At 31.6% G+C, this 10,703-nt stretch overlaps 1 protein-coding gene across 2 annotated transcripts; it reads right to left on the bottom strand.

The window, feature by feature from the left end:
- Positions 1 to 336: 336 nt before the first annotated feature.
- Positions 337 to 5,730, bottom strand: LOC125072601 (probable chitinase 2). 2 transcript variants are annotated; one of them, XM_047683231.1, is made up of 8 exons: positions 5,621 to 5,730; positions 3,897 to 4,079; positions 3,700 to 3,800; positions 3,320 to 3,585; positions 2,273 to 2,433; positions 1,890 to 2,044; positions 649 to 973; positions 337 to 570 (listed from the first exon to the last, which is right to left on the bottom strand). In XM_047683231.1, exons 1-8 carry the CDS (start codon positions 5,694 to 5,696, stop codon positions 377 to 379), a joined length of 1,461 nt encoding a protein of 486 aa, XP_047539187.1. In that variant the 5' UTR covers positions 5,697 to 5,730; the 3' UTR covers positions 337 to 376. The 2 variants fall into 2 exon arrangements, with proteins under 2 accessions (XP_047539187.1, XP_047539188.1); XM_047683232.1 differs by having other exon boundaries at positions 337 to 558.
- Positions 5,731 to 10,703: the final 4,973 nt, after the last annotated feature.

The raw sequence follows: 10,703 nt of genomic DNA, 5'->3' as shown, positions 1-10,703 counted from the left end.
TAAAAGTGGTTGTATAATATATACAAATATATAAATATTTCCTCCCTCCCTCTATTTGATCAATGCGGCAAAGACAAGTCTTTTTTTAGGGTAATTAAAATTAGTTACAAAATTCACAAGCCATTGCTTATTGATATCAAACACATAAGACAAGCTTTAGGGTACTGCATTATTGAGAAACTATGGGACTAACAGAACACGTGCGTTTATATACCGCATCATCTCACCATCTCATCTAGTAGTGAGTGGTAATAAACTGGCTACTATAAATACTCTATGAAGTCTATTAATGTTTAACTACCAACACCAAGAAGTAGTCAAATGAAACCACAAAAATATTATAAGAGCTTAAAAGTCATTTATGAAACGATAACATTTAAGCATAACAATTTGCTTGATCAGGGTAGTTGCAGAATTGATTCTCTTGATCCCAATAAAGATTGCCTGGACAACGAAGCAGTTTCGGTACTAAATTACCACCAGCGCTTTTTACACAGTAGTAATATGATGAACATTCCTTCGGATTAGAGTAAAATCCTATATCTTTACATATAAATTCTTGTATAGGATCTGAAAGATGATAAGAAAAGATTTTATTTTTGTATGAAAAAAATAAATAAACAAAATTCGAATTTAGAATGATCATACCCGTAGTTGATGGTTTTGAAGAAGTGGGATTTGAGGTCGACGTTCCGAGGGCGGTAGATGACGATTCAATAGACCTTCCTAAAGCGATATTTACAGCTCTCGTCAAAGGACAATCGTCTGATTGACAAATCCCAAGAAAGTCGTCAGTTTCAATACTCCAGAGCATAATTCCAGCGATATTAAACTGTAAGGCATATTTCACTTTCGCTGTTAGTGATTTAGCATCGTCGTATGAAATCCAGTTCTTGCCTTGTACAGCGTAAGGCACTTCGGATGAGTTATCATATTTGATGTTCCAAGTTTCTTTACGCAATTTCACGCATAACTGTAATTGAGAATAATAAATTAAAATTTAACATTTCCACAAAGTCTATTTAAACTTTAAAATTCTTAGTCACTTTAGAGTGAGTAATGTCATGAGTACTGTGTCTATTTCAATTAAAAGCATGTTCACATGGTGGTAGTGGCTTTGTGTAAGCCCGTCTGGGTAGGTACCACCGATTCATCAGATATTCTACCGCTAATCAGCAGTACTCAGTATTATTATGTTCCGGTTTGAAGGGTGAGTGAGCCAGTGTGTAATTACAGATACAAGGGACATCTTAGTTTCCAAGGTTGGTGGCGCATGGTGATGTAAGGAATGGTTAATATTTCTTACAGCGCCATTGTCTATGGGCGGTCGTGACCACTTAACATCAGGTGGCCCATTTGCTCATTCGCCTACCGATATCATAAAAAAAAATTCTTTAAAGAATAATGAATAATACATTCGAAATGAAAAAATACGCTATATAATCTAGATAATTATATCAAATATACATATGTACATATGTATAGACTTTTTATTTAAAATATTAGAAGGGTATGTAATAAGCTTGTAATCACATCGTGAAAATGACATAGATTGTCCCAATATTTTTGTTGAGTTGGATACATTAAACGAGAGATTTGTAAATTTCAAACATTTTTATAGAAAAGTAAAAGCAAGCTAATATTTGAGGTCACATTGAAAGTAGCTGAAGACGCACCATTTTAATCCAAATGTCCTGGCATTTGAATAGGTATTCTGACACGTATGCGCTATGAAATTCACGCACTGGTAGACTAGCTCATAATATATTGACAAAAAACATTAAATGTAATACAGCAAGTCACTCATCGGCCAGGATTGAATCTTCGACTTTTATTTATCATGTAAACAAATGTATGAGTGTATGTAAAAAAGATTTATTTTAACTTACTTCATTATATCCAATGAATCCATTAGTAGCGGTGTAAGGCCCTGAAATTCCAGGACCAGCCGATAGAGCTCCAACTCCGTTATTTTTTGGATCCGATAATTTGAACGTATGACCATACAGTGGTAAGCCTAGTATTAGCTTTTCTGGTGGACATCCTGAAAAAACGTATGCAATAAAGAGATACCTTTTGATAAACTAATGATGATGATGATGATGGGTGACGATGACTACCTTTTATGTAAATAACATGATTTTGGAGAAAAAAATGTGCTTCTGAATTATTTGGCGATGAATTTTGATTTATGCGAGCCTTTATTAGTTCAAAGCTTATAATTTCTAATGAAGGTTATATTTACAAATAAAAATATAATATTTTCAAATACCTTGCTTAAGCCAGTACTCCAAAACACCGTCAACTGTTTTCAAATTTTCCTTTGATATGACTACATCCTTTTCGCCCTTGTGGAGAGGAGAATTGTGACCAGTAACTCGGTCAGAAGCTACACTCATATCGTATGTCATAACGTTTATTAAATCTAAATATCTGAGATGAAAGATATACGTAATATTATTAATAATTAGCTGTGACAAACAACCATCCTCTATTTTAACCCAAAAAAGATGTCAATATCTAAATATACATTATTAGTACAGCTCCACACGATCTATAGAGCATATATTTTTAATTTCAAGTCTCTTATTTCAAAAACGTAGGACTGTTATACAAACTTCAAACCTCGTTTTACCCCCTTAAGGGTGGAGTTTCGTCAAATCCATTCCTAGCGGATTAATCCGTGTGTGGTATGTGTAGTATTTGGCGTTTATATATTGAAGATTTAAAATTGTTTTTATAATAGATCAAAATAATACTGAAATAATATTTTATATTATTAACTTAAATGAACATTTGCGAGTATTGATGTGAGTATCCTTTAAATGTTGTTTAAATGCTATAATTATTATATTTAATAGTACATATCACATTCTGATATTTCACGATCATGTTCTGTTATGCGATTCTATAAAAACCACGATCGGATTAGAAATCAGTTTTCATGTCTGAACTCACTTCGACATGAACCTGCAGTGCGATTTTGTAAGAATTGACTCCATAACTCAAGCGTGAAATATTGTTAATTAAAAAAATTCTGTGATACGCCATTTTGATACGTGTATCATATACATTTTATAATTATTATAGTTAATGTCACATATCACATTCTGATATTTTACAATTCGAGTTTAGTCATATCATGTGACGTAATAACTGAGATCCGAGACGACAGTGCAACCATTCTTATTACCGGTTTTTTTTAAAAAACATTTCCAATTGCAAATTTATACACAACAGAGGATTGAAAAAAATCGATGTGGTGAAATGAATGAAAACTGTAATTAATTCCGAAACGTAAAAAGTACACGTTACTTACTGACTAATAGCTGGAATATCGTATGACAAAGAAGCCATAGATTTAACAGATGCAACAGCAGCGCTCAAATGTAATCCATGCTTATCAAATTCTTCTCTTAATTCTTTTAAGAGCTGAGTGTAATTATTAATATCATCTTGACCAAAGACTGAATCGCCACGATTTGGATATTCCCAGTCGATATCTAGGCCATCGAAGCCATACTTTTGAATAATTTGAATGGCGCTTGTGATGAAATTCTTTCGAAGTTTGGGATTCGCTGCCATCTAAATTATATGTATTATATGTATATTTATTAGGAAAATTCTGTATTTTTTTTTATTAATAAACATTAGTAAAAATAAATTCGAATGAAAAATAAATAAAGGTATTTTACTCACAATGGAATATTTCGCTGATCCTTCATTCCATCCACCAACAGCTAATATCAATTTAAGATTCGGATTTTGATCTTTAAGTGCAACGAATTTTCTTAAATTATCTGAAAAATGATGCTTTATGTTTAATGAGTTTGCTATATAAACTAATTTTTTTGACATTTTTCATTACTACGACTCCTATATCCCAGTTGACTCACCTTTACCCCAGTTGTCAGGGTAATCCAAGTACGGGTCTAAGGAAACAACAGTTCCTCTCGTGTTTATTCCGAGGAATGTGTAAACGATATGCGTACATAGATCTGTGTTGATGTTATCAACGTCAAATTTTCCGAGGCCATTTCTATACGCTGCCCATGTTCCGTAATAGCAAACGACGTGCTCTAGAAATATAACAAGAGTCTTTTATGATCAATATCTTTGCCTTATGTTAATGTTAATATTTAATCAGGATGTTATTAAAACTAGCCGACCGAAGAAGGTGTTCAAATAATTAATGCGTAATTACTTGCGTTAGTGAAACTTTTGAGGGAGAAACCTTTTATGGTAAGACTTTGTTACTTCTTAAACGTAACATTCAAAGCGGGAGGAACCGCACATAGGAGCTATTGATTTAGTACATTATTATAATATCTTTCTGGAAGCATTTAAAGAAAAGATTATTTACTCATGTTACTAAACCGCAAATATTAAAAATAATTACGGTCTTGACTTATTTTTAAGGTGAAAAAAAGTATAATATTGTTTTATATAATAAATTTATATATAAATTATTATTATTTATTTACATAGGTTGGTGGAATATAGTCAATGTAAGAGATGGTTAATACATCTCAGTGCGAGTGTGTGTCAATGAGCGGTGATGAATAAGAAAATATTAGTGTTAGATGCATACACGTTAGTGTCCCAAATAAAGAACAACAGCATTTTAATAACTAGAAATAGTTTACTTCCTGTATTCCAAACATCGTTCAATCCTGGAATATATTTTTAGTATTGAAACCAATCATTTATATGCTATGAATTTGATATTTGGTATAGTTTCAGAACTCGCGATGAAGCTTATGGAAAGCGAGATACATATCGATATTATACGAAACTTAGTAAAAGATTTCGATTCAAACTTGTTATTTATGCCCATAATATAAAAGAATTTATGTTTGTAACATTAAGATAGTTCGCTGCTAGGAAACTATTGAACAATTCTGAAGCGCACCTGAACTAACAAGTTCTCCTGACTCACATGTATTTGATAAGAAATTTAAGAGAAAATATTGTAAGATCGATCTGACAAACTATTTTAAGTAACATGTGGTAAATAATAATTATATAAATGATTGGTTTCAATACTAAAAGTATATTCTAGAATTGAACGATATTTGGAATACACGAAGTAAACTATTTCTATTTATTAAACTTACTGTATGCATCTAACACCTATATTTTTTATCACCGCTCATTAACACACTCGTACTGAGATGTATTAACCATCTTTTACATTGCAAATAGTCCACCGACCTATGGAATTAAGATAGGAATCATTTGTGCCTTTAGTTACACTGGCTCATTCATCTTTTAAATCTTAACACAATGCTAAGTATTTCTGTTAAGCGGTAGAACATGTGATGAGTTGTATTCCAAGGAAGGTTAAAATGCTAAAATATTTAGGATAATTTGAAACTTGAACGCTGATTGGCTAATATAAGAGTTGACATTTTTATATTAATTTTTCAGCCAATCAGCGTATCCATCAAGAACACAGCGTTAATATCAGTTTATACACGCGTATAAATCGATTTTTTGCAAGAATTTTAAGATAACTCGATCAACTGTGAAAACTGTCCTGTCTAATTCTTGCGATCGTCTTAGGATTTTCGCAATGATTCGATTTTTCCCGTTATCATATAAACAATATTTTACTTACTGTCGTTCGCTTGCGCGTAAACAGCCAATTTGATAACACATAACACGAGTAGTACAAAACCATTCATTTTAAACATGATTTAAACCCCACAGCTTATGCTATTAAATAAGTCCAAATAATATTGAATGTGCATTATAAACGATATTTTATCAACAATTGAAAACTGAAGTGTTGTTTAAAGTAGATTGATAACAAAACGCAATCTATTTTTATCCGACTTCGGAAGATGTATTTATGTCTCTCGATTCATTTGTTCCCACATTACTCGACAGACGAGGTATTGTTAGAAGCGTCTTAATTGATCAATGTTTAAAGGCTATAGTGATTTCACTCTAAGTTCGATATATATTTCTAGAGGAAATCTTTAAGAAACTATATTTAGAAACGAAAAAAATAAATGAGCAGTTTTAGTATCAAATGAGAGGGCTTAAACAGCCCACTTTAAATATATATTATTTATACAAATGCGGGTTTTCCTTTAGTTGTGTCAATAATTGAATAAAACTTATAAAATTTAAAATATAATACCATCAGTAGAAGAACACAAAACTCAATATAAGTACTTGTTTACTATTTCGAATAGTTTTACAAATGAAACTAAAATTTTCACTAAATTTTTGCATCTATCCAATCTTTTCATTAGACAAAAGCACGTTTAAATGCTTATAAGTTATTGAATATTTGCTAATATTATATATACAAAAGTATCTATTTCTGTCTGTTACGCTTTCAATATCTAAACCAATGATTCGACTTTGTTATAATTTAAGCTTACGTTGCAAACTTGATTCTAACCTAACACGAAGTAGCGAAGTCGCGGGCGCGACTCCCCAATTAATCGAGCACATTATGTCATTATATTTATATATAATTAAAGTCAATGAACATAATACAGCAATTATCTTTGAGTTCACTCAAACTACAAAATTTTAAATTAAATAGTATTAAATAAATTAAACTATCGTAAGGGATCAGGTTATGTACTATAGAGAAGTTTGGAGCCCACTGAAAATCCATTTAGCCGCTGTCATACGTAGAAATAAACTGAAAATTCAGCTCAGCAGGACCAAAAGCGCATGTGGCTAGCAACGACATTTTTTCGACTTTTATTTGAGTCAGCCGTCCGGACCGCTAAATTATTACCGCAATGTTTTTCCAAATAAAACTATAAAAATACACTACATAAAAGCCTTATATGGCTTAAAAAATTCAATTTTCGCCAGTAAGGACTCTCGTTTGGATTTGGCAAATCGATTTCGTGATGAAATGTGCGTTAAAATGCTATAACGTTTTAATTTAAATGAAGAAAAGATTTGTTTAAAACAAATTTTAAAATTAGAACAGATTATTAAAAAAAAAACTTTAATGGTTTGGACTTTATAATTGTGTTATTTTAATGTTATTAAAATAATAATTGTGTATTTAATTAGCATATATATTCTTTCTAGGTATGTTCTTTATATTCGTTTAATATGTTTGTACAATACTTTTGCCATTTACATCCTCTATAAACTGGACCAATAAACAATGCCTTGTACTACACTGTTGATACACAACAAAAAAAAAGTGTCTTTTAACTAAGGGACTCAAAATTCCCTTCTTGCTAAATAAAAGAAGTAAGTGCTTATTTCACCCTAGAGCTGTTCTTAACCAAATTGAAACTATCCTCAGAATATCAGTAATTTCATACACTGACTCATTCACCGTTCAAACTGGAACACAAGTGTGCTAAGTATTGCTCTTTAGCGGTACCTGATGTCTAATATCTGATGGTACCCAGACGCACTTGCACAAAGCCCTACCACCAACTTACTTATTATATTTTAAGATTAAAATAAATTCTACTAATGATCATGATATTTTACTTATTTTATACTTAACTTATGTAGGTATCTATCATCATCTATTTATCTTTATACTACTAGGCGCCTTGAATCGTAATAATATATTTTTAACTCTTTTTTTTTATCAATTGAATTCTCAGTTTAATGAACTCTTGTTATAATTAGCCTTTAAAGTCATTGAAGTATCATTATCATTATTATTAATTATTATTATTGATAGCTTAAGGTGAAAACACATTGAATGTCCATTAATATTATATTTTTTTATGTTATACGTGGCAAACGAGCAGGAGGCTCACCTGATGGAAAGTGACTACCATCGCCCATGGACATCTGCAACAGGCGGGGGGCTTGCAGATGTCCATGGGCGGTGGTAGCGGAAGTAGTGCGTTGCCGGCCTTTCAGAAAAGAGTACGCTCTTTTCTTGAAGGTTCCCAAGTCGTATCGATTCGGAAAAACCGCCGGCGAATGCTTATCTGAGAAATTAAAATAAAATCTAAGAAAGTAAAATTTACATATTACCGAGTCATATTATCGATTACCACATAATCTTCTGTAATTCGAAGCGTTAAGAAGTATTTAGAGAAGTCATATAATAAAATGAAAATAAATTAACGTTTACAAAATTTTAGGTCAATACGTTTGTCCATGGATACTGGTATCTCATTATCGTTTTTCTATTAAAAGGTTTAATCTTGATTGTTCTTTAAGGATTGATATATTAGATAAGGAATTGGAGTCAAGTGTAACTGAATCATTCGATTTTGCTGTTTAAAAACAACTTGCGTCACTAGTTCTGTGTCAAGTTAGTTCAGCGAATAAAACAAGTTCATGTAAAGCAAAAAGTTCATATCTACGCAAATCCATCAAATGATTTTGAGTGTCATAAAATATTGTCGAATTTATTGGTCCTTCTTTTTATTTCAATAAGTTTTGAAACTGTATATTTATTAACAACCGATAGGAATTATCAATGCTATTTTAAAATAACTTACTTCTTATTCTCGTGAAATGTTGAAAGAGATTCATTTAAATGTTTTATTTAATATTAAAATTTTACTTGGAATATAACATCTAAGTGCCCAAGGTCGGTGGCGCATTGGCGATGCAAGGAGTGGTTAATATTTCTTACAGCGCTTCTGTCTGCGGCCGGTGGTGACCACTAAAAATAGTTAGGCCCATTTGTCCATCCGATATATATATAAATATAAAGCCAAAATAAAAAATAATATATATATATATATATATAAAAGTGAAATACCACTCACTGATTAATACGAAATCTTAAAAACTATAAAACCTACTACCAAACTTGAAATTTGGCAGTTAGATTATAGGGTGTACACATCTGCTAATAAACTCGAATTCTAAACCTCCACCCCTAAGGGGGTAAAACCGGGGTTGGAAGTTTTTGTTTTATAATTTCCGAGCGGGTAGACGAAGACGCAGGTTTAGCTAGTTATATATATTATATATATGCCACTAACGATGTTAACAATGTTTTTAGCTTTTCCGGATTACTTACCACAAAGAAGTATATTACAAGATATTTTGTTATACCTACTGATATGAACTATCGACTAACTATGACTCTGCCTAAGAGTTAAATTCGAAAAATTCGGTGCTTTTCTGATCATAGCTATCAGAGGATCCTGGGGCGCAGAGGTCTGGTCAGACTAATGCGCATAAACGTGGAGTGGGAGAGCGTGAGGATAGTTTATGAATACAAAGTGGCACAGAAGTGTAGTGATTGGCTGAAAGTGTTGTACACAGACAGACCATGTAATTTGGTCGTTGGACTTCTGCATTTGAATTCTCCATCCACTTCTTCTCCACTTTGTTAGGAGCAAGATTTATCCAGCTTTAAAATAATACACAACCAATAGAAGGTTGTGAAATATAAAATAAAAATAAATAACCTTAAATTAGTTTGCTGTTTTGATATCCTCGTAGTTGTGCTTGAACTGAGTACTTCTTATTCTAAGAATCATCTTATCTTAAATTATTATGTGCATATTATGTTACTTAAGTTTAATTTTGAACTAGAATATTGCTATAGTTATTTTTTATTTAATATTTAAATATTAATATTTTTATTTTATCTTTATTTATTTTATATCGTAACACAGACAGATTGTCACTATACCGTTTTACTCTTGAAGTGAATCGAAATGGTATAAAATGGAAACATTTGAAAACTTTAAGGTGTTAAGTAATGAATTCAGACGGAATCCTTAAAGGACGTCCTTGTTTGATAATAACTTTTAGCCACTCGCCGTTCCGGTTAGTGTCTTCAGTTTGGAACTAATTTAACTTTAAGAATTAAATTCATGTCAGGTTTAGAAGATCCGGTTTAAGTTCATGCCATGCTTAGGTGACAATGTGAAGATGTTTGGCGCACCTGCACCTGTTAAGTTATAAACGCATTTTGAACTTTTGGCAAGTACCTATGTGTATGTTCAACAAGCAAATGCCATCTGCTGTTCTTAGTTGATTACCGACAGTGTCTTTATGAGAACTTACAACATCGTCTTTGATTTTGGATACCTACAAAGATGATATTTCACTGCAATTTTAATATATTAACCTCAGTCTCTCAAGTTCTAATACAAAGTAAAACTACCTTTGAAATGTTCGTTCAAAAACTACGAAATATAAAGAAATTATTTTAACTATAACCCCAACAATAATATCATGAGTTAATATATTGCCGTGTTCATACTATTTCTACTTCGAAGTTCACGGAAATGCGAATCCTTGTCCGTTTTTCCTTCTCTTACAGTAAAAGTTTTTTCTGTGATTAAAAGGAAATGATTCTAAACACTACTTGCTAAACTTGCCGGACATAGATATGACGAAATTTCATTCGACACATTTAGGTTTCCCCACGATATTTTCTAAATACATAAGTTGCATGAAATCTCAGTAGCGCTTGCCCGGATCTGAGCCCACGGCATTTGTTTAAGACAAGCGTATTGTAATTTTAGTAGTTCGGGATGGCAAAATAAAATTATGTTTTACAATGATGTTCCAATCTCTCTATATTTCTTTACAATCCCTCACAATCATTCAATTGTTTTCTTTATGACAGCTCAATCATTTTTAAAATATGAAATAGTGTTTCATGCCAGTATTAAATGCTATTCCATATAAAATAATATTAAATAAAGTTGTACAAATTATTGATCAATTAATTACAATAATAATTGTATATATTTATTATATGAAATAATAATAAT

The sequence above is a fragment of the Vanessa atalanta genome, chromosome 22 (genome assembly GCF_905147765.1).
Source record: "Vanessa atalanta chromosome 22, ilVanAtal1.2, whole genome shotgun sequence".
Lineage (NCBI taxonomy): Eukaryota > Metazoa > Arthropoda > Insecta > Lepidoptera > Nymphalidae > Vanessa > Vanessa atalanta.
This window is presented reverse-complemented; position numbering and strand designations above follow the sequence as displayed.

Excerpts from the sequence above, each read along its gene's own strand:
- LOC125072601 (XM_047683231.1), bottom strand. The coding sequence starts at position 5,696 with ATGTTTAAAATGAATGGTTTTGTACTACTCGTGTTATGTGTTATCAAA. Across the intron at positions 3,586-3,699 it reads GATCAGCGAAATATTCCATT|ATGGCAGCGAATCCCAAACT; the intron begins GTGAGTAAAATA and ends CATATAATTTAG. Across the intron at positions 2,434-3,319 it reads GATATTCCAGCTATTAGTCA|ATATTTAGATTTAATAAACG; the intron begins GTAAGTAACGTG and ends CTTTCATCTCAG.